At 40.0% G+C, this 24,425-nt stretch overlaps 1 protein-coding gene across 2 annotated transcripts in view; it reads right to left on the bottom strand.

The window, feature by feature from the left end:
* Positions 1–24,425, bottom strand: part of LOC139908716 (cadherin-18) — a 70,994-nt gene that overhangs the window by 33,237 nt on the left and 13,332 nt on the right. For both annotated transcript variants that reach the window (XM_071895514.2, XM_078291258.1), the window contains exons 3-6: positions 19,749–19,868; positions 6,397–6,564; positions 4,678–4,865; positions 3,292–3,545 (exon numbers count right to left, since the gene is read on the bottom strand). In XM_071895514.2, coding sequence (XP_071751615.2) covers positions 3,292–3,545; positions 4,678–4,865; positions 6,397–6,564; positions 19,749–19,868 — 730 coding nt within the window. The remainder of the gene's footprint in view (positions 1–3,291; positions 3,546–4,677; positions 4,866–6,396; positions 6,565–19,748; positions 19,869–24,425) is intronic.

The following is a 24,425-nucleotide window of genomic DNA, read 5'->3' as shown; positions in this document are numbered from 1 at the left end:
AAAACAGCTATTGACTAAGTACGTTCCATTTCTTGGCCCATAGTGTTGTTTGGTGGTGTATTTTTCTTATTCCCACGGATAATTGGCTAAACATAGACACCATGACGTCATGTTGAGACATATCCAGCACAGCTGCAATAGAGTTTGATAGCAGAAACATTTTCAGCTATCTTTATCAACAGTAAACGTCAGCTTTTGGCGTCAGCCTGTCGGAATGAAAGAGCAAGGGCTTCTATCGCTCTCTCCACCTACACATATACAGCACAGAGAGCCTCCTTCTCTGGAGGTTGTTCAAAGTCATTCTGGGAAATGTAGGAAATCATAAACTGAAGTAGACAAGGCAGGTTGAGGGAAAATGGGTACACCAAAAAAGTAAACTACAACAATTTAACACAAAATAACTCCTGGAATGCACTGAACATCAAAAATGTCTGATATCCAAAGGTGGATTTTTCCTTTTATATAAGATATCTGCTACTAAACTATATGGCCTTTATTGGTAAAAACATTGCTTAGTTTATTGTATATCACTTTTTTTTTACAGCCCAAGAAATAAAAACAATTCGTAATTTCACGCAAGTTGAGGTTCAAAAACAGCACTGACTGCAAACATGCATCAAATCTATTGGCGTATAGTAATAATAATAGAAGTTGTCATAGGTATTTCTTAATGCATGAGAGAACTCCGGGGGGAGGGGGGATGAGGCGTCAGGACGTTGTTTGGCTATTTGGATGTGTCAAATTCAAACCAACATTTGAATCGTCACTTCAAAAATACCTTCAAAACTATTTCATCGGACGTGTCGGCAAACAACCGACACGGCCATGATCAAAAAGCGCCAAATACTGATCCCTGCTGCATTCAGGGAGCAGTCGCCAATGCGTTGTTTAGCTTTTTTCTGGGTTCAAATGGATGTCAGCGAAACACTTCCCGCTGTCTTCTCCTTTATGCGGTGAACATTGGGACTGATGTACGGCAGAAACGGACGAGGCGGAGGCATCCCACAAGGAGAGCAGTGGGACCCTTTCATATGGAGATTACCTTCTTGTTTACCGCAAATCTTTCACAAAGTCTTATGATTCTGACATGAGGCATAGATTCATTTTTTGCCCCCCGATCTCCCCCCCCCCCCCAAAAAAAAAAAAAAATGTTCATCATTCATCAAGAAGGACTGCAGGTACAGGCTCACCCCTTCCAAACAGAGATATGTCCATAATTTGTCTCTCTGCTCACTGCTGTTGGGGAAATCCCTATAGGCTCCGAACGACAAGGCTCTAAACCACGATCCCATAACATGTAATAGCACCAGAAGATTGCAACTTATTGATGTATGAGAGCGGCTTCATTTCATGAGGAGTTTCAAGATTACAGCTATTCCGTCATTTAGGGTGTGGAAGGAATTAAAATGAATACAAGCAAGCGCGGAGTGGCTTCAGCGTAATGTCATGAAATAAGGTACCTGTGCAGAGCAAAACCTAGGATTAGTCCACTGCCTTAGGCTAACATCAACGGTTTTTCAACAGTACACAGCATGTGTTTAGTGAGCATACAAATGTGCAAAGCAGTTGTATCGCCCGAGGTTACTTGGTGGGCTCTCATACAAAATGAACATCTGTCTGATCAGGCCGAAAAAATACAGATGGATTTGCTATGGGTGTCCATGTTTTCGATTTTTTGCGGGAATATGAAAGGTGTAGGGCAGCGGTCGGGGATCAACAAAAGACTTTTTATTATAGCGCTGTACATCTGTAAATCCATCAGTATGACTTGAGACAAAAGTTCAAAGCTTCTTCATTTGATGGACTTCAATTAAAGGCAACAGTAAGGTATAGTATTTTGAAATTTGTCATGATGTGATTGCTTACTGTCACAAAATGCACTGCATCATATGTTGATGCCTTTCTGAATGAGTCATTGTAACACATAGCATATAGCAGATGCCTATAGCTCATGCCCATGAGTGCGTACATTTTTACGATGGGTCATAACTTGTGGTGGGACGATCTGCTTATCTCACAATACGATTCGATACAAGATGTGGGGTTCACGATTCAATACAACCACGATACAATGTAATAAACAACAAAGTATGAAGCAGAATTATGTTTATTTCTGAGCCACAAATATTTCTAGCGATGGCATTGGCTTGCTAGAATGTAAACTAGAAATAACCGCCTCACGGTTGTATGCCTCCGCCAATAAACTTTGTTTTATCATTGCAAGGACAGTCTTTATTTATTGAACATATATAATTAATGTGATTATTAGGTCAACTTAAAGGATTTTGGTGTCTGCAAAAGTAAGTGACAGCACTTCCACCGTTTTTGTAGAATGAACCAAGATCGTTTTCTCAGCTACAGTGGTAAGCAAAACATTATGATGTCACAGTGAAGTTGACCTTTGAACTTTTGGATATAAAATGTCATCACTTCACCATTTTATCCTATTAGACATTTGTGTGAAATTTTGTCATAATTAGCGTATGAAATCTTGAGTTATGGCCAAAAACGTCTTTTGTGAGGTCACAGTGACCTTGACCTTTGACCTTTGACCACCAAATTCTAATCAGTTCATCCTTGAGTCCAAGTGGACGTTTGTGCCAGATGTAATGAAATTCCCTCCAGGCGTTCCTGAGATATCGCGTTCATGAGAATGGGACGGACGTGAGGTCACAGTGACCTTGACCTTTGACCTTTGACCACCAAAATCTAATCAGTTCATCCTTGAGTCCAAGTGGACGTTTGTGCCAAATTTGAAGAAATTCCCTCAAGGCGTTCCTGAGATAACGCGTTCACGAGAATGGGATGAACGTACGTACGTACGTACGTACGGACAACCCGAAAACATTATGCTGTCGCCGGCGCGGAGGCATAACAACAATTTAAAAATGTCATTACAAAGCGCAAATAATATAATTTGGATGGAGAGCTTGTGAAATGGTGATGAGCAAGCTGTCTCACAATACGTATTGTCACATTTTTGTACTGCGATATACTGAATTTCAATATATCGTCCCATTCCTAGTCATAACCCATCGTAAAACTTTGAGAGTGTAAGGTTGAGGCTACAAATATTGAGCTTTATAAGATGCTAAGACAGCACAATGATATGAGGCAGAGAAAAGAGATGAAGATTGGAGTTCTAGTTAAACAAACATTTGTCAGGAGAAGAGTTCATCTCCAGGCAGAAATAATCTTATTGGCTGAGACAGACCTCGATGGGAAGAGAAATGTTTGTACAACTCAAACTCCAATCAGCAGAAGAGATAACTGAGGTTACGAGTATCTTACCTGACCGGGCTGTTCCTGCTGTCGGGGTCCCGGGCCGTCACAGCGCCCACCTGGGTGCCAACCTGTGCGTTCTCATAAACATCCATGATATAGTAATCCATAGAGAAGACGGGCGATTCGTCCACATCCCCCACTGTGATTTTCAGGGTGGCAGTGTCTTTGAAAGAGCCAAGGTAGGAGAAACGAGGATCCATGTGTACGTTCACCCCCTCAATGTGCAGAGTGTAGGTCTTCTTTCTCTCATAGTTCAGCGGCTGTTGGGAAGAGGCACCATGGGAACATTAACGATTTGTGTTCACAGTAAAATGTTTAGTTGTTGGCGTTTAGTTTGGGTCACAATTTACTTGGACAGTCCAATGTTGATACTTAACTATCAGGTGACAATCAGTAGATGTTCAACAAGGTGTCGCTTGTCTATTGGCTGCCTATCTACTGACTATGTAACCCTAATATTAACCCTGAATACTTTACTTTTCACACTATTGTACAATGTTAAACTCAGTAGACTTTTTAATGACACATTATAGACACTTTAGAGTAAATTTGAGTATCAACATTGGACTATCAAAATAAAGTGGTGACCTTAGTTTGTGCTACCCAATTCAGTTTTATTTACTTTTTTTATTTACTTTCTGTTTTTTTGGGGGGTTACACATTTATTTGTATCTCACCTGTGCAAATGTGTATTTTTTTTCTCAGTTGCTCAGTATTTCAACATTGTTTTGTTTTCATCACCATCACTGTGCCAATAATTGTAAATAATAATAATAAACTGCAGCAAACTACAGTAAAGTAAACAAAATAAAGCAAATTTAAACAAAACTATACTAAAACAGATGTAAGTGAAAACATGTAAAAAAACATGGGCTCATATTTCTAAAGTCTAACAGTTCTCATCTGAGAGCCGCCAATTTATGGCCATGTGACTTGACCAGAAATCGAACATCATTACCTCAACGTTTTATGGATGCTTTAGTTTAGTTTAGTTTAGTTGCATATAAGAACCATCTCACATCAGGACGACAAAATCAAGCAAACAAAACTAAAGCAAGATGAGAAGCAATATAACTGAAACAGACAACAGAAACAGACAACAGAGACTAAATGACAACAAAACTCAAAATCATGCAGGCTCACATGACTGTTTCTATTTCTATTCCTATTCCAGACAGGCTAAAACTAGCAGCAACACAGAGAAGCACAGGAAACAGCTAAAGATGCTGAGGCATGAGATGATGAGGCATTCATCAATCGGCATCCTTCCAAATAGCAAGTGACTGATGCAAGATACTGCGTTGACATCACATGCCTTATGAAACTTCAGAAAACTGTTCTGAGGAATGTCTGAAAGATGATATTTCGGTATTGAAGACATCGTGCGCTTACCTTTTTGAGGCTGATGATTCCCTCTCTCGTGTCCCGGTCCGTGGCTATGGAGAACGTGTTGGCCCCCTCTGAGTTAATGATGCTGTACTTGATCTCCGCATTGATGCCGAGGTCCTCATCATTGGCTTTGATTTTCCCTACCGGTTTCCCAACTTGGGCTGATTCAGGGACGTAGAGCTGGTAATTTTCTGCGGATGAACATTGATGTGTACGCATTCAGACACAGCAAAAACTGATTGAAAGAAAAGCTCATCTGCTCCACATCTTTGTCTGAATATTCTGCTGAAAGAGCTTAGCTAAGCGTTTTGGGTCTGTCACCATTTGTTCCTGAGGGAATGTCATTAAAAATATTCTGCAGTGCTTCAACTGACATTAAATGCTAAACTGGGTGTGATAGGACTGGAATGGAGCAGATCAAACTCTGGGGCAGATAATTATTCAGAAAATGTTGATGGTTTTGTAATAGTTTTCACTGCAGCACAAAATGAATAACTCTAAGCCATGAGGGATTGCAGTTGATGAGGTGCTTTCAAAGACAAAGTATCATAACTTTATCATTACTTAAATGTATTATTAAAATAGAGAAAATCTAGACGCTGCAAAACAGACTTTTGATGGATGCTCATCTAATTTAGCTAATTATGGAAAATTTAACTGCAATATTAGACTATTGAGACATAAAATAATGAAGCAGAATACATAATAGTAAGGAATGCTGAATGCATTATGACTTCTAAGATGGGAAGCCTTCATAATACATGATTAACTCTCTAAAACCTCTCACATTGATATCTGGTTCAATTATGTATGCATGAAAAGTCTATAACAAAAATTAATTAATGACAAAATTAAATAATATGAAAGACTCTTGGTTCTGATCTGAGTGCAAATACTAAAATGTTCCGTGGAGCTGCACAGAAAATACACTCCAAAAGATAATCTGCTTCTGGCTGTGTGCAAACATATGAAGAGTTTCATTCCATAATGAGACACAGTACCCATCACTTTCAATTTGATACATCCTCTTACAAAATAATTGATAACACAACATTTTAAAACATTACGGCAATTGTGAAGGATAATGGGAAACTTAAGTCCTTAGTCAACAAATTGCTAACACGTTTCCAAAATGGACATATAGCATTATAGAATACAACTCTCATATAGAGCGCTCTCAGGTTATGTAACACACCCTGTGGCGGCCATATTGGAGGTCCTCAGCTCTTGGGAAACAATGACTGAGAACAGCTGATTGTGTTTCTGAACATACAACAGAATTTAACACACATGGTTCATTTCTGTTCTGTTTTTGACTGGGAACTGATGATTTCTCCACTGATTCGTCTGTGTTTAGATCATGCCAGCTTGTCAGCTAGCTAACCAGCTGACCTATTGTAAACAACTTTTTTCTGCACAAGCTAATATATCACTAGAAACTACCATGCGGAAACAAATCAGCCTCATCAGATTATTCACTTTTACCTATTTTATCTGAATTGACCTACAACCACACCACAACAATCCTTTTCACAGTATCACAGTATGTTATAGTATCTCTGTATTTTCTAGCCTGGTTGTTCTGTATTCAGCCATTATTTCCAATGGGCCTCCATGATGGCACCAGACGGTGTAGCTAGGACATTTGCAATGCCACTGCAAAACCCCTATAAGAGAAGCTGGCTCCGTAACTGTCATGTTAAGATAATGTAGTATCCATACTTTGGGGAAACTTGGGCGGGTTGTCGTTGACATCTGTCAGAGTGATGTTGATGGTGGTGGAGCCGGAGAGGCCTCCGACCTGGCCTGCCATGTCTTTGGCTTGGATGACAACAGCATAGTGTTCTCTGGCTTCCCGGTCCATGTTAGCTAAGGCAGTCCTGATGATTCCTGCATGGTTGGAGGAAAGCAAACCATGTGAGCTCAGCTGAAGGTTAGATCTCTACTGACACACAAAGAAAGCAGATGAAAAAAATGAAAGAAGATGAAAACAACTGAGAAAGTTGAAGGGTAAGACAGCAGTGTAACATTGTTGTAAAGAAGAATAGGCAATGTCAAGGGAATTCAATACTTCAGATTGATGGTTTCAGACATGTCTTCCTTTGAATAGGAATGGATGATCACTTAGTGGTTAGTTCTAACTAGAAATTACAAACTATGGCCAACTATCAAAAATTACCTATTATAAAATAGCAAAATATTCAGTGGCATGAGAACAAACATGGCAGAAATAGACTGGTAAAACAAAAACAAATAATCATCATGCTTATCCTTTTCCTGATTCGGACAGGAAAGCAGATCCCTGTTGAAAGATGTCAATACACCCTTACAGGCCACGTTTACATGCGCATCAATTATATGCGATTATAATGCGATTAAGGCAATAATGCGAGTAAGGCAGAGCCCATATGAACACCACTCTGATTACACGCTCTTAATCGGAGTAAGCTTAATTGCGGTAACATATGTGTAGTGAGTACTGCAATCTTAATCGCATTAAGAGACACCAGTTAGGACATGTATACATCTTTGTCGCATTTCTTGAGCTGTGATCAAGTTGCACATGTGTCCAGCTCATCATGTTATGTGGAGGTATAAGGAAACTGTCTAGATTAAGGGCTGATTCTTACCAATATCTGTCATCCACATGTATGAGGGCCTTCCCTTTTGTTTAACAAAATCCCTATAGCCATCTGAAGGTGATAGGACAGCCTATAATTTGAGGGATTTGGTGCTTATTTTAAAAGCGCTGTGCAATTGTGCATGCGTCATACGATGTGGTACCTTGATTCAATCTTGTACAACCAGCACCATGCTCTCTCATGCACACAAACTTCTTTACGGTGCTTTTGTGCACATCACACTGGTTAACTATAACTTGGTATTCTGCACAGCTTCCTAGTCTATACCGTTGAATTGCTGCTCTTATGATGAGGGATACAGGATCACGGACGGTGACATCCTGGTGATGCATGGGATGCAGAAGTTCGCCCCAACTCCATCCAAAACTTCTCCCCACTCTACATCACTGAACTCCCTCAGGACCGCCCACTCCCACCAATCCTCATTCCCCATTCACATCTAAAAAACACCAGGGTTGCTGCGGTTGCATCAGTTTCATGAGTCATCTCAGTCTTTCTAACAGGTTTCCCAAAAGTAGCGCTTGAAGCATGCCATTTTGTAATTGCAATAGAGATAGGGCTACAGCTGTGACTAACAACATAATGTGCTGGTGCAGAATCATTGGCTGTAATTGTTTTGGTAAGATTTGATAGTGGCGGGACAGGAAACAAGTTAGTATTTTTAGCAAAACAGAAAAAAAACAAATAATCAAAATAAGTAGTTCAGTCATGTAAACAGGATTATTGTGGCGTGTCGTCAGTTTGTGCAATCATCTAAACAGCTTAATCAGACTATTGCCTTACTCGCGGTATTGGCAATAGTTGCATGTAAACACAGCCACTGTCTCAATGTTTTTCCCACCAAAACATTTGCGAGGTATACTCATACATTCCAGTATCACACTTGACTTAAAAGACTAACATCATAAAACTGTGATTCTCCCAGTCCCTGGTTGTCAAGGTTAGCCTTTCTCCACTTTTCATTATATTTCAAATGACTATGCAACCTTGGTGCAGGGCAGAATGCAACTTTCTAAGGCACCCATTCAATCACATTTATTACTACAATAACACAGAAAACACAGCCATGAACTTTCACTACGCTAACCCAGTGATATATGGCTGCACCCCGGCCCACTATGGAGTAACAGTACACAGGTAAATTGCAACACAGTAACAAGCCAAAAAGACAGGCACTGCAGTACTTGCTTCCTGTGTTGCTGCATTGTATGATTTATTGAATATAATAGGTGCATGTCTTGCACATATACCTGAATGTGTGTGTCTTTGTGTGCGGTGTTTACATTTGTCCGTCCGTCTCTCCCTGGAGAGACAATGTAATGTGTGTATTTGTGCTTGAGGGTTAATTCGCCATCTTAGCTCCTAAAACCACGTAACCACATGGAGCCTGATTCGATATGTGCCGCCTGTTACATCAGGTGTCATCGTAAATCCCTCTTTTCCCCAGAGCCAAGACCCTCTGGCAACCATTGAACTTGTGTTCATTTGAACTTCTGAACCCTGCAACAATAAACAACAACGGACTGGGAACAGTAAGATCCGGGAAGAGATGGAAATGCGTTGATCAAAGGGGAAAATGGACTTTGCTGCTGTTGCCCCTTGTGTTTGTTATTGTCACAGTGATCACAGTGATCTTTGATAAGAAAAGATTAGAGCATGCATCAAGGAATCACTAAGGCATCACTGAAGCCTGGTGAAAATGTCTCAGTTTGAAATGCAATTCATCCAGTGTTGGTTGTTTACTTTTAGAAACTATTAAAAGCATTTGTGAAGAGAATCACTTGTCTAAATAAAACATCTAATTGAATTACATTATATTCTTTGTTTGCCGATTTTCACTCTGTTGTTTGAGTAAAAGAAGCCAAGAAAATTATATGAATAATATTTGTTTTGTGGTACCTTAGTGGACATTTGCAATGTAATACAGTGAATATTATTAGTGTAAATATTGTAAATATTAAAGGGCCCCTATTGTAGAAATTCAAATTTTCTTATATTTATAAGCATATATGATCAAAGATGAAGATGTTTAATGAAGACATTGTTAAACTTTAATTTTGCTTGAGTGGTTAAATTTAAAGTTTTTGCATTTTCAAAAATCCTTTTTTTTTGTACAGGCAGTTTCCGACTAACTCCAGTAAACGCATCACAACTACACTTGATCCTAATTGGTTCACCTCACTAATACTAAACTCACACTTCACTAATACTAAAATCCTTCCTATCAGGCCAGTTTGCAGCATTTGAACAAGAAAGCCTCCACTCAGCAGGTAATTAATTCAGTTTAACTTTTAACTAAACTTCATTTATTTGCAAAACATCACGAAGAGCATTATCCTTATCCTGAGCCACAGTATATATGAAAACAAAATCATGAAAACTGAATAATATGGGGCTTATAAGTTAGGAAGCAACACAGTGACAGCAAGTGCACGGTAATTCATTTAATCCTATCTAATGCATACTAAAGCATAAAGCAATATAGCGAGGCTTTCTTTAATATAAGCTGTTGCTGTTAGTACACAAGGGAAAATGATTAAATATGGACTCAGATGACTGACCGAGTAAACTCTTCTCTCTGTCCAAGGTCTCGCTGGTATTCACTTTCCTCAATGTAAACCTCAACAGGATGCATAACACAGAACTTTATTCTACATTAAATTAACGTACAAAGCAGTATATTGAATACTTTAAGCGTCATGAGTTCCTGTTTTCACAAAAGAGGCACTGATGTCTGTCTGTTCTACAATAGCCCATTTTCCTCTTTCTTTCTTCAGGACTCTATAGGCAGAAACTAATCCACTCGCCCCAGGCGGAATAATCATTAAAAGTGGGTCAAGGAACAAGGCAGCCAACAGTATTAACATCCAGGGGATCTTAGGTTACACATCATCTGTCACACAGGGCTGTGGATGAAGTCCCTTAGACTGCTGCGAACCTGGACCGATCCAGCTAGAGAGCTGCAAGGCCGCATCAACACTGGAAAGACATTAAAAAGAGTATGTTACGCAAGGTAATATCTGCAATTATCCAGGGCAGAATATACAAAAGAAGAGCTACAGTATATGGACTGAAAGGTCTTTTTGTACAAAGGGTTAGTGCTTTTGTCGCATGCGACATTCAACGATTGCCCTTATGTCAGATGGTCAAGGAAATCATCAACCTTTCAAAATGCAGAGTGGAGAAGGTTTGTGAAGTTTCAATAAATGAATGAGTGGCGGATTTCATTTTCACCACTGTGAATAAACTTATTCATGCCTCCTGTTCACATTTCTCTAGTGGTTGATATTTCCAGGCCTTTTCCATGAAAAAAACAACAACAAAAAAACTTTATCAGTAGACTGTTAAAGAAAGTGTCTTGAAATGCCAAATTCCATGGTATCCGTGCTTATATTCCTGCTCTTCACAAGCTGCACAGAAACGCTGTTTGTAGCATGTTGTGAGATGCAGCAGTGTGGCACTGAGTCGCTCTTTGTAAAGCGTTTTGAAACGTGATGTGGAGCTCTGTCTGTCTGTCTGTCTGTCTGTCTGTCTGTCTGATGCACCGTCGCCTCTGGAAGTGTCTGCAGACTGTGTGGTGTTGTTCTGCATCTATTAGTTCCACTCGTGAAGGAACAAGCGTTAAGTGGGGCAGCTAACCAGACAGACACTGGTGTGTTGCAGGGGCTTTATTCCAAGGGATATCAAAGCAAATAAATTTGCTATAGCTGCCAGGTTATGAATCCCCCACCAACTTCATCTCAGGGTAAACATTCAAATGATGGAGCTGCCTCCCTGACCAAAGCTCCATAAAAACAGTCTGTAAAACCCGCAATTAAATTTTATTGTCTTGCACATTTAATTTATTCATTTAATTGTTCAATATTTTTTTTTTTTTTTGGGGGGGGGGGGGGGGGGGAGAGGGAGGGAAATGAATTCTTGATTTAAAGGTAATAATGTATCCCAGAGTTTCCCCTGCCACTGACTAGGTGTGGTGGGTCGGCCTGCCTTAAAGAGCTGCTAACCCTTAAATAATTTCATTAGTCTGGGTCTCAAAGGAGAGTTTTAGTGTGTCATGATGGTCTAAATTCTGTTTCAGAGGCTTTTCCACCCTGTCAAGAATAAAAGTCTGGCTGGAACACTGAATACTTGTGATTTTTTGGCATGGAAATGGAAAAATGGAAAAACCCACATCGGTCGAACCGTACTCAGGAGTACAAACAATAGTAGTAATAAGGAGGAACAGCCATCCTCCCCTCCTTTAGCATTTTATTCAATTTTAGATGTTCAGGTGGAGGAAAAAAAAACCCCAAAACAAACCCAAAACAGAGATGTATGACAGCATAGGGTGACCCGAGTCATATTCAGCAAGCAAGCTATATGCTAATGCATTGTCAGTTGAGCATCTGTCCACTTATGTGCTGCGTGTGCGACAATTTATTGATTGCAGTACACTCTTAAAAAGGATGTGTCATTTTATCACATCTGTGTCTTCTTTGGGACAACACACGATATGTCAATAACAGCAATAACAGCAGTGTTGTCCTTAACATATGTTTTATTGACAAGTAACACAAATGTGCGCTGTCCCAAAGACGACACACAGATTTGAGATCTTTTGAAGAGTGTAGGGAAATTAGGACATTAACTGGTACGTGTGTTGCTCAAGGACACCGCAGCAGGACAGATGCTTGCCAACTATGGGGGTTTGAAACTTGTCTCCCTGTCCACCCTGCTGTCCGAAACTCCAAGGCTCATTCCCTACCATCATGCATTAGTTTGCTTCAATCACATCACAACCCTGACCTAAAACCATGACACTGAATGACAATAAAGATTATTCTCATATTATCCTCCATAAAATTTACTGCATTACAGTTTTGGACAATCCGATCTGACTGAATTGGAAGACTGGAAAGCAAAGATAAAGTCTCCAAACTCCAAAACACCAAAACTTCAACAGGACATTTCAGTTTCCCCATGAATATTAACTGTGTCTGTAACATATAGTGACTCAGCACAGGTGCAATTTATTTTTACCTTAACGTTCCCTTCAAATGCCAGGCCTCAGCATGGTGTGCTGCTTTACGTGCTTTCAAAACAAAGTCATTGCACTTGCAGCCACTTCCCTGTAATGATGTGAACCCTGCAAACTTGATTGGAACTTCTTGGATATTAACTGGAGTCTTAGCATTACTTAACCTGGGGTCCTTGAGAAACAGAGACCTTGGCAGGCGGCCACACTTTCCATTAAAACAACACCAAGACGGACGATCTGACCTTTTGAGTCTCTTATTGCTCCTTTACTCATGAAAGGCGCATCGCTCCTGAGCAATCATTCACTGCAGCAGGTATAGGAACAATAAGCACACACTAAAAAGTATGAAATGTCCTTTGGCCTTGGGGATTTCACTGTCCTCCATCTGTTTGTATCCACAAATAAATGACCCGCCCCCCTCAGATGATCTTCTGTCATTCATTTATCGGAAAAACAAACAGATGAGAAGCCACCCCGGTTTTGAGTCTCATATCCGCCTTCAAATCTTATTTTTCTTAAACTTTCTGCCAGTGAAATTCTGCCAGTGAGGTGAGATAACTCCACTTGCTTCTAATGCAGTTTCAGGAAGTCAGAATAGGGCAGATCACTGCACTACTATCAAGAAAATGACGCTTGATTCCACAAAATTCTTAAAACAAGTTGATTTGCATCAGAAATGTGAAATTATCTAATGCCATTGGCAGATTTTTTCACTTATTTTAAGAAACTTATAATTTTAGGACTCAATAACAGACTAAATGACTTGTTAAGGTGGAGATTTTCTGCAGTGTGGGATTTGAGGTCAGCAAAAACACATTACAACTGATGCAGTGCAGCTAAATTGCAATCTTATACTGACTGACTGACAGCAATTCAATCCAAAATGAAATTCCTTAGTAATACCGAAAAGGTTCATAGGTGTTTCTCCGGGAAAGTTCAAGTACTTGAAAGGTATCTTAATACTCTGACACCGGGATCGCAGCCCTCGTCTCCCGCTCCTGACCGTCTCTGAGCCGTAACACCTCAGGTAGTCTGCGCCCGATCTCTATGGAACTCGTCGGTTAATTTAGAAAATAATTGAGAAAGAGACGACTTCCTTGAACTCGGGTCCATTTGACACAGTGAGGTGGTTGGCCTTTTCCTCAACCCCCCCAGTCTATTAGAGCTGATACCATCACACTATCCACCTCTTTGTCTGGCTGGAAACTTCTAAAGGAGGACAATCTCCTGGGTGAACAAAAAGGATTATAGGAGATTACTAAAGCGCTCTTCAATCTCTGGCTTCAGCAACCTTGGTTTTTGGTCCATCCAATACTGTGTTATCCTTGTGTATCGCACTTGTACAGATTTTGTGTATAGAAATCGATAGTGACAATACTATTACTAGCAATAATACTGATAATAATAATAATAATAATAATAGCGCTGTAACTAGTGATTATATCCATTATTGATTAATCTATGAATTATTTTTTCAATTTAGTCATTTAATCATTTAGTCTATAAAATGTCTAAAATGTCACAAGCTCCCACATCGCTCAGTTTTCATGATTTTGTTTTCAAATCTGCTGTGGCTCAGAACAGAAACATTTTCATGATGTTGTGCAAATCAGTCCAGTTTGGTTAAACAGCAGGGCTGCAACGATTATTGTCATTATTGATTAATCTATCGATGATTTTTTTGATTAATCGATTAATTATTTAGTCTATTAAATGTCAAAAATAATGTCAAATGTCACAAGTTCCCAGAGCCCAAAAGTGATTCTTCAAATTGCTTCCTTACACTGAACAGCAGCCAAAAAAAACGTATTCATTTTATAATGATACGAAACGGAGGAAAGCAGCAAATGTTATGTGGTATTTTCACTTGATAAATGACTAAAACAATTAGTTGATTATCAAAATTACAATCAATTTGATTTTCTGACGATCGACTAATTGATTAATCGTCTAATCGTCTAAACGGCTATCTATCTATCGGACTCTGAGTCATTCAGTCATTAACCAGGTTGGTCTGCTTTAAGATTACATGGCGGCGCGGTTAAGAAGGCGTCTGATTGACAAAGTGACAGCTTTTCCATTGATCCAGGCAGAGGCAGGACTTAATCTGTGAACCGCGAAACGTCTTGATCTGTGTCAGCTCCTTCAATAAAGTCGAACACACCCAAATCCCAGATCAGCAGAGAAATTAGCCTATTTAAAATGCAAAAGGGACTAAGGGGGCAGCGGTGCGGCGGGTCTGTGTGTGTGTGTATGTGTGTGAGTACAGATGTGGGGTAGGGGGGGGAGGGGGAGGGGGGGTCATCCGACTATGAGACTCCAGAGGAACATCCTTGATATCTCTGCGGGTAAGTGACAGATACACACTAGTGATGGGAAAGACAGGAGTTACGACCCGACTATAAAAAGGATAAATGCCGTCATCCACTGAGATCTACTTCTGCTAAGATGTAGAAAGCTCTTATAAAAAGTGCTGGCTTGCACTTTTGAGATTTGCAAACCATGTAATCAAGTAAATCCATTCCACCTACTGTTCTTTAAACGGTTAGAGTGTCATTTTAGCTTGCCACATCATCGGACCGGTTATACTTCCTAATATCGTGCGAGCGGTCTTTCACATTACCAGACAAGTGACACAGCGAAGCCGCCGCAAAACCTGACCGCTACGCCGCCCGTGCATCAATTTCCAGATAACATTTCGGGGCGGTTTTAGCTGACGCTCTTTAAGTCCTGTGCGATTTACATTCAGTGAGCAGGTGGGGATTCAGCGTGTCCGTCTAATGCTGTGTCGTCCTTGTGCATCTGCTCTTACATTTGACCAAAATCCCCAGACGAATCACAAGATAAGCAGCAGGTAGGGGTTCAGTGTCTTTCTAAAGGACACCTTGCCAGCAGTCATGGCGGTTGATAGGGAGACATGATGGTTGTTATCGGGTGCAAACCTGTGGTATATCAGTTACGGGACGCCCTACAAAATCTGTATGAATTGCAAGATATTGCTATTAGAAGATTACCAGTTTTGTTGTTATTGTTGATGACTAATAAAAACTGTAGACACTTGTGAACTATATACACTACCAGTCAAAAGTTTGGACACACCACATTTTTCTTCATTTTTTTACTATTTTCCACATTTTTGAATAACAGCAAAGACATCAAAACTATGAAATAACACAAATGGAATTATGCAGCGACCAAAAAAAGTGTTAAACAAATCAAAACTATCTTATATTTTAGATTCTTTAAAGTAGCCGCCCTTTGCCTTGATGGAAAGGCAAAGGCTTTGGAAAGAAATTCATACATAGGATCAACTTCACTATTTATATTTGTCTAAGAAACACATTTCAAGCATTTAAGCAGAAGCCTTTAGATCAGAATGGCTTTAAGAGAATGAAAAACATAGTACATTCAATCAGGTGTGTCCAAACTTTTGACTTGTAGTGTAACTAGTAATGGTAAGAGAGTGTAAGAGATTATATTGAATTAATGAAAGATGAATTAATGAAAGCTGCACACTCTTGGCCCTCCATGGCACATGGTTGTCTATCACTGGATTAGAGTTATGCTCATGTCTTCAATCTCAAATAAATTAGTTTATGCCTGATTGATACTGCGATGCTTTCAAGAATGATAATTCTTACTTTGTGTTTTCTTTTTCTTCTTTGCAGCTGATCTATGGAAGCCCTGCAGGGACGCAGTGAGGCGATAAAAAAAAAAAAAAATGGAGTGGCATTTGCGTTCCCTCACTATAGTTATTGTTATAGCTGCTGCTATCAACTGGAGATATGCGAGCAAGGCAGTGCTCACAGTCTCACACTGCCCATGCAAATAGACTAACAAGAAGACTGGAGAAGTCTGGATGCATCCTTAAATAACATGTCACTGTCCTTTATATAATGCTGGGGACACAATAGAAGACTTTTAATATCCTAACCAGTTTGGAAATTGAATTGCCTCACACACATAATGCCCACAACACATTTGCCAGCACCATAGCTCCTGCATCACATTGCTAGGTTGTCTGGGAAGCTAAGCAGGTCTGGCTGTGGTTAGTCCTTGGATGGGAGACCACCTGGTGCTGGAACTGGTGTTGGAGGATTAGTAGGAGGTGCTCTTCCCTCTGGTCTCAGGAATAATATCCCCAATGCCCCAGGGCAGAGACAGGGACTCTGTCCTGTGAGTGAGCACCGACCACGAGACGTTAAACCGAGGTCCTGACTCTGTGGTCAATAAACATCCCATCGGCACTCATCGCAAGAGTAGGGGTGTAACCCCGGTGCCCTGGCAAAATTCCCAAAAACAGGCCTTCCTTCCATCATGGCCACCTATCATCCCTCGTTACCTAATTGGCTCTTTCAGTCCTCTACTCTCCACTGACATAGCTGATGTGTGGTGAGCGTTCTGGTGCAAACTGGCTGCCGTGCATCACCCAGGTGGATGAGTTGAGTCCCCCCGATATGTGAAGCACTTTGAGTACTTAGAAAAGCGCTATATAAATGTAATCAATTATTATTAATGATGAATTTCACAGGTTTTTGGTCTCTCGGTCATAACTATGCTCACACTACATGACCAGGCAAGTATGGGCTATCAAACACTTAGCAATATGACTGAGATTATCCATTATTATGAACTCGCAAAATCCAATGTAATACCAATGAAATCAACTGTGGAGGTGGACAGCCAGACCTCACTGTAAACTCATCTGTGATCCCTGCATGTCGGGTCATAAATATCAAACATGTCTGATATTTATATCAGGATTTCCCTTCAAATTGTTGACTTGAGCATATCTGGTGTAAATCGGCCCAATAATCCTACAGTTTAGCTAGTCTAAAAGTCGAATACACATGTATAAAACATTGTTACACATGTATACTTGCAGACAATTTAGATAATTTTATGTACAAGTTTGGAGAAATGACTTTTGCTTGGCTATGCAAAACATTTTTGGGGGGAACTCAAAAGTTATTAACAAAACCCGCTCCGGTTTTTGTTTTTTTTCTCCCCATTGTTAATTTTTCCACTACATCCCCTCAGGCCTTCCATCATTATGCTGATCATATTGCAGGCACTGCTGACTAAGCCGATATTGACAATATTGACTAACGGGAGAAGTATATCAGTTAAACTTCTATCTCTCCAAAGAACAGGTCATGCTCATTTATTTCTTCAGGGAAGCAAATCTACATATTTAATTCCTCTCTCTCCTTTCGTCGCATTCAGTATGACACCATCACAGATGCACCAATTACAATTTTACATCCATGATTGCATCTTATTTCCTACGGAGACAAGCAGCTGTCTTAATGTTGTTCTCTGAGTTAATTAAAGTTAGTTAAGAGATATGAACTCTGCGCCGTACTTCATTGAGCTATTAACAAGTCTTTCTTCGTTATCTCGCTCTGAAACGCACGCTGTCAAATGGAATTTCCGGTTCACGACGGCGTCAGCTCCTCCAGACAGCAAAACATTTAAGGAAGAGTGTGATTAGTGATTGAAGGCCTGGTATCAAGCCCGACTCATGTTGAAGCTTAACTATGATTATGGGTGTGATAGTAATGCAGTAGGTGAGAGGCACTAATTAGACTTTAAGGGAAAAATGATCAGGTAAACTCTTCAGTTCTTTGCAGAGCATTTCCGGCGACTCTTTCACTTTGTTACTTGCTGAGGATTTGGGTCAAGTCTGGGACAGTCCTTTGGGGATTCCTTCAGCACCATATGTGCAGGCCAAATGCTGTCATTACCCTCTGTCCTTACACGATCTCTTCTTCCACCTCACAGGTCTTGTAAAATCTGCCACTGCTATATCAGGCCACCAGTAACAAGGTCAAAAGGGAAGGGGGCGGGTGGGTGCAACTCTTTTAATCCGCCTAATGTTATATGAACTCCCTGCGACGGCGTCTCTGCAGTTTTGGCGTGGCGCAGCGAGATGCATGCAGATAGCAGGATGTCTTAGCAAGCTAGTACGCTGCGAGACAGATGCAGAGGCATTTCCTGCCCAGTGTGGTGCTCAGACGTGGCGCCGTGCCCAGCACAAACCACTTTAAGACTTCACATAGAATATTAAAGATCGCATACATATGCAGCTGATCCAATGTGCACGTTTTCCAATGACCGCTAGAGTTCCTTGTCCTAATTTGAGGGAGTAGGGCGGTTTGCCGGTGGCGACAACAACAGCAGACTTGTATACATTAATATGCATGGGTAGAATACTGCTGTGCAGGGAGTGCAGCTGGCTGGGCCTTCGATCACGTCCCCGCTCCTCTGCACGCCCCACGCTGAATTATAATGCAGACAAGATGCCGAGTCAGCTCAAGCAAAACAACCCATCTGATGTGTCCGAAAGCGTACCGCATATGAAGAGGGGGAAAAAAAATCGCTGTGGAATAACAATGCAATGTTTTTTAAGCTCAAAATCTAATTTAGCATAGGTTTCAACTACAGTACCATATAGAGTTGATGATACAAAATGTCTGGGGTTGCGTGAGAAAGTTCAATTTTCAGACAAAAATTGGTATTGCTTCTGCCTCACTAACGCTGCCGTGAAATTGTTCCATCAATCCGAACTGTGTTTTCCCTTGAGATAAAGTCAGAATATTCAGCAATTCATTTGTGTTGCTCATTCAGCAAAGAATTCATGTCTTACATGGGTTGTGTAGTCTCAAAGGGGCCAATAGTTGTTCCAGACAGCAATGAATCAATTCATACAAGTGGATTGCTGTTCATGTTAACCAACAGCAACAACAGCGACAAGCATACGAAACTTCACCCCCCCCCCCACACACACACACAGAGAGAGAGACAGAGAGAGCACAAAAGCACTCACTTTACTATTTGTTCATCTCATCTTTTTGTGTCTCTCACGCTCACACACAAGCACGCACACACACGCATGCACAAAAGAAGCATACACAAACATTTTTTTCACATCATATAAAAGTTATATATCTTGCACTTTGGAAGGTCTATTAACATTTAATAGATTCTGGTAGGAGCCTCTCAAACAAAAGATGGATTTTGAAAGCACTGAGCGCTGCCTATTGTGTTTTCCCCTTTCAGAAAGCAAGAAACAATGGCTTTCTGAAAGCATATCTGCAAATGTCTCCTTTGACCCCTGAGGAGTTAGTTATGGCCCAGAAATAGTAGATGGCGTGCTAAACAATATAGCAGCAGCATGGGTAGTCCATTACTCAACGGTGGCAGCATTAGCTTTTATGATCTCAGACGTGCTATAATAACAGAGCAGGATGTTCGTTGCTAAAAGTACGCAGTGCACAGATTTCACAACATCATATTCGCACCACTTTAGGATATCAAAACGGATGTTATACAGCAAAGTTATTATTCCAATTTATGGTGACAATCACCACTGCGTCATTCACTTTCCCCAGCCCTGTACATTTATACCGCACCTGTTTTGGGGTCGACAGAGAAATATGGCTGTCCTTGTAGAATACTGTAGACTATTCTGGCACTGTTTCCATAGGTGGGATCATCAGCGTCGGTTGCCGTGACTTGGAACACAGATGTCCCTAAAAATGAAAAAAAAACACAAAAAAAAACAGCAAAATTATTTCACGATAATTACTTTCTTTTTAGAGCTTTTTTAAAAGGTCAATGCAATTTTGACGAGCTTTTCCACTGTGTAGAGGCTTTGCAGCTGAGTCACAAATCTAGCAGCCATGTCTGGTGCCGTCATGGAGGTCAAGTGGAGAATTGGTTGTGCGCAAATGATGGCTTAATATACAGTATCACAACCTAGAAAACAATAGATACCTAAAAAGAGTGTTATAGTGGGAGTGTAGTTCAATTCAGTAATTTTATAAATAAAAGTGAATAGTCTGATAAGGTGGATTTGTTCCAAAATGTAGCTTACTGTGACCAGTGCTGGGAATAATGAGTTAGAGTACTCAGATTACTTTTTTGTGGTAACTAGTGACTTAACACATTGTAATGACGTAAAGTAACTAATTACCTTTAATAGTAACTTATCCCAATAGTATTGTGAGACAGAAAACTTTCTTTTCTTTAGCCTCTACTCCAAAGCACAAGTTGTAGGCTACTAAAATGTTGTAGCTTCAGACTTAGTTAACGTAAACAAACTGCTGTTTTTTGGCCTTATTAGCTAGCTAACAGCCAGCAGGCTAATTTAGCAAAGCAACCAAAGTTAATGTTAACATGTGACTACTAGCCACTACTAACACAGGTTTCTGCTAGACACATTAGTTAACCAGTGTGCAAATCAGACATGTTAACAACAAGACAGTGATGGTTAGCTGACCAGATACTATAGTTAGCTAGCTAACAAGCTGACATTATGTAAACACAGTTGTAGCCCATCAGTGACAAAATGCAATTCCCAGTAACAAAAAACCCCCACAGAAATTAACCATGTTTATTCAATTCCGTTGATTCATCAACAGAATTGAAATACAATCAGCTGTTTACATCCACTGTTGCCCAAGAGCTGAAGACCTTCAATGTCTCTGTGTCTATTGCTGCCATTGTCTGTCAGTTATTTTAAGAAATAAATGATTTTGACAGTTTTCATTACAATGGATGACAAAAAGTAAGTTGAAGTTTCTGAAAACGTACTGGTGTGATGGTTTGTTGTTTACACTGTTATTTAAAAATTAATTCTGAAAACCTCTGTGGTTCAATTTAACACTTGAAGTGTTGCTCATAAGGCATTACAAGCCTCCATCAGCCAATTATAATTGCATAACGAGTGCATTATAATTGCACTACAAGCTTATATAATGCATTAGTATATGTGATGAATATGATATGATTGTTTTATGGGACTTGTGAGCTATATGTAAGCTTTATTACTAGGGCCTGCAGTTCTTCTGGACACTTGCTCTGTTGCTCTCCTTTGGGAATTTAACAAAATTAAACAAGTGGAACTCATTCCACTCTGTCTCACCAGATATGATTTATTTTTTCTTTTAAACCTTGAGGACCAGACTGAAATGCCAGCAATAATGAACCATGTATTCCACACTATGCCTGAGTACTCTGAATCTCTGTCAACCTTACAGCTAAAATTGCACTGAGAATTATTTGGACTTAATCAGTTTTGGGATTGCTTTGAGAAAGAAAGCTGGGCCGATTCCAAATTACCTGTCTATGAAAACTTATCAGTTTCTACATAATTAATGAACTTTGAATTGTTCTTTGTTATCAGCTTTAGTAAAGCTCAGCTATGACTTTTTTTTAAAGGTTAATAGTTTACTGCAGAATGGGAAAGAGTTTTATTATAAAATGCTACGTATCAATTTCAGAAAAACAAAAACATTTGAAATATATCATTCAAACTCTTAAAGGCTTTTTCACACCGTCATAACAGATTCATATTATAACATATTCTGATGCAGTAACAATGCACTCATTATGCACTCATAACGCACTTTAATGTGCTTAAAGTGTGATTGCTCACAACGCACTTAAACTAAAGTGTTAAATTACTTTTTTAAAACTATTTTAACATGAGGAGCACCATATTAAACTGCCTGACTCTACTCATCAAAGGGTGACCACTCAGCAATATAAGTATGCAGCATGTATTTTCTGAACCTTAACCTGAAAAATCTGTTTCACAAATGTAGTAAATCTCTGCTGGAAATGGGGTGTCAAGATTGCTTTGCCTCAACCAGGTGTTTCCAAACTTTTTCATGTAAAGAACTCCCTAGAAAGAAGAGACACTTTAGACCATAGACCTCGTTTTGATAAAGGTTTCAACCCATGGACCCCCATTTAACTAGATTTTTGTTGTCGGTCTATACTGCAAGTAGGGAGATAACAGTAGGGAGCGTGAAACCTCTCGCTTAGCGCTAACGTCTAGTGATTGAAATGATAGTGAAATTAAAATAACCTCCATTTTGCTGGGACCCCCCCAAGGACCCCTAGGAATCACTGGCTTGAACCTTTTAGAAAATACCCAGCATGGCTAACTGGCTACTTCAAAAGGCTTTAAAGTGGGACTGAAATTCTTGCAAAAACACTGATATTTTTCACTTGGCTCAGCCTATATACAGCACATCATATTTTCCTATTAGAAACCCAGTCACATATCTCATCTTATTCTTACCCCCAGCTTGTCCGTGTCCGCTTTCATCACCTCCTATTGGTTTCAATCCATCTATCTCTACTGTCCTAAGTTGACTTATTGCTGTGGCCACAAAACATAATGCACTTTTAAAAGCTCAAGGTTGGTCTTCTGAAATAGGATTACAGCCACCGGCTCTCTTCATTCTTCCTCAGTGAGAAGTAACCTTGCGCAATGAAAAAGGCACTAGTTTTGTCAGAGTCAACGCCCTTGTCCCATTTCAGAGCTTCTAAATGTCCATTTGGTTGGGAAATGAAAACCCCCGATTAACAAGATCTGTGCACTGCTGATAACAGCAATTAGTTAGCAAGATGTTGTGTGACCACAAATGAGTCTGAAAACCAGCCTTAATGGGTTGAAAGATGTCATCTTAATGGGCTAAAAGATGTTAATATGTAGCCTAGTGTGGTTTTAAGCAGAAGTGCACCATCAGACTTTTACAATAAGGGGTTAGAGCTTTGGAAATACTCATGAGGCTAATGAAATACTCATGAGGCTAATGAGTGAACCCAAATATGAATTGAAATTCCCACATAAAGCAAAAACTGCAAAATGTATATTTCTTTTATAAAAACATGGATGGAGGAGTGTAAATCCACTCCATTTTACACAAAATTACCTTTACCTTGGTAGGTCCTCTATGGTAGCATTGATCTGTGTTTTATGATGGATGGCAGTACCTATTGGGAATTGCATTTGAGAGTGGCAAATAGGGGAAAAATAAATCAAAATGTGTGCTCAAGTCCTCTGTGTGGAACCCTGAATGTGTTTTTCTTTTGTTTTTTAAAAGGCTTGAAAAAGACTTACCCATGTGTGCAATTTTGCACAATTTTCTACCATTACTCTCAATAATATTCACTTAATCACAACTATTCATTGAACTAAACAGGCCCGCAGCTCTGCTTCTGCTTTTAAAACATTTATTAAACAGCAATCTTCCCAGAAGTGAAATGGTTGACAGGAATGCGAAAAGAAAAAAGCATCTCCGGCACGTCCATTTAGAACATTTCAACCGGGAGAGTCAGAGGAGTACGAAATTGATACCCCTTTCATCTAGCACTCAAAAAATTTGATTCTACCGTTGAATGGGAGGGTTGAAACAGTAATGTTGGAGTACCTGGCACGTGCCCAGCTAATCAATTTACACCGGAAAAAAAAGAACATCACGACCAATTAGCTGCCACACTCCCAGACATCCCCTTCCTGCGCTTGGGAGCGGCAGTATTGACAAATGCTGGGGGATTAGTGCTGTGGAGTGTGAGGACAGTTGATTGTTACAGCCGATTTGACGCCGCAGACGCCAAGCCGAAGAGGAATTACTTTAATGGACATGAGCAAAAGAGGGGGCGGGAAAAAAAAAAAGGGTAATTATTTTCCCCTTCACAGTCCTTGATTTCCTCCCTTGGGTCATCAACGGTGATTGATTTGTGCTACTTGAGTTGTGCAACCGATGATGAAGTTTGCAGCGGACATTGAAACTTTAAAATGAGTGGTCTTGTTAGAACGAAACAATGGATGCCAATACAATAGATTGGTGTTGCGAGGATATTTTCATTACCCCATTATCCACTCACTCACCAATTAGAGCTAACAGCACCTGATTAACGGAATAATCAAAAACATATTATATTTATTAAACATACTTTCGTCCTAGAGCAGCAACAGTGCTTTTATCTACTTAAAATTCATAAATACAGCATTCAATGATGTGAATACAAGAGCGCCAGAACATACACTACACTGAAAAGGAGATTAAGACATGTGTACTTGACACATCAGACTAAGAAACAAATATACTGACTGGCAATGTTGTATGTGTGTCAGGCGTGTCTGTTCATGAATATGCATGAAGGCATCAAGGGAGATATTGACTGTTTATAAAGAGGGCGCCTACAGGTCTATTGGGGTTTGCATATTTAATCGCTCCTGCACATCCCCATCTCCTCGCTGCGAGAAACTGATGAAGCCGTTCAATTCCTCT

The sequence above is a fragment of the Centroberyx gerrardi genome, chromosome 22 (assembly GCF_048128805.1).
Source record: "Centroberyx gerrardi isolate f3 chromosome 22, fCenGer3.hap1.cur.20231027, whole genome shotgun sequence".
In the NCBI taxonomy this organism is placed as follows: Eukaryota; Metazoa; Chordata; class Actinopteri; order Beryciformes; family Berycidae; genus Centroberyx; species Centroberyx gerrardi.
This window is presented reverse-complemented; position numbering and strand designations above follow the sequence as displayed.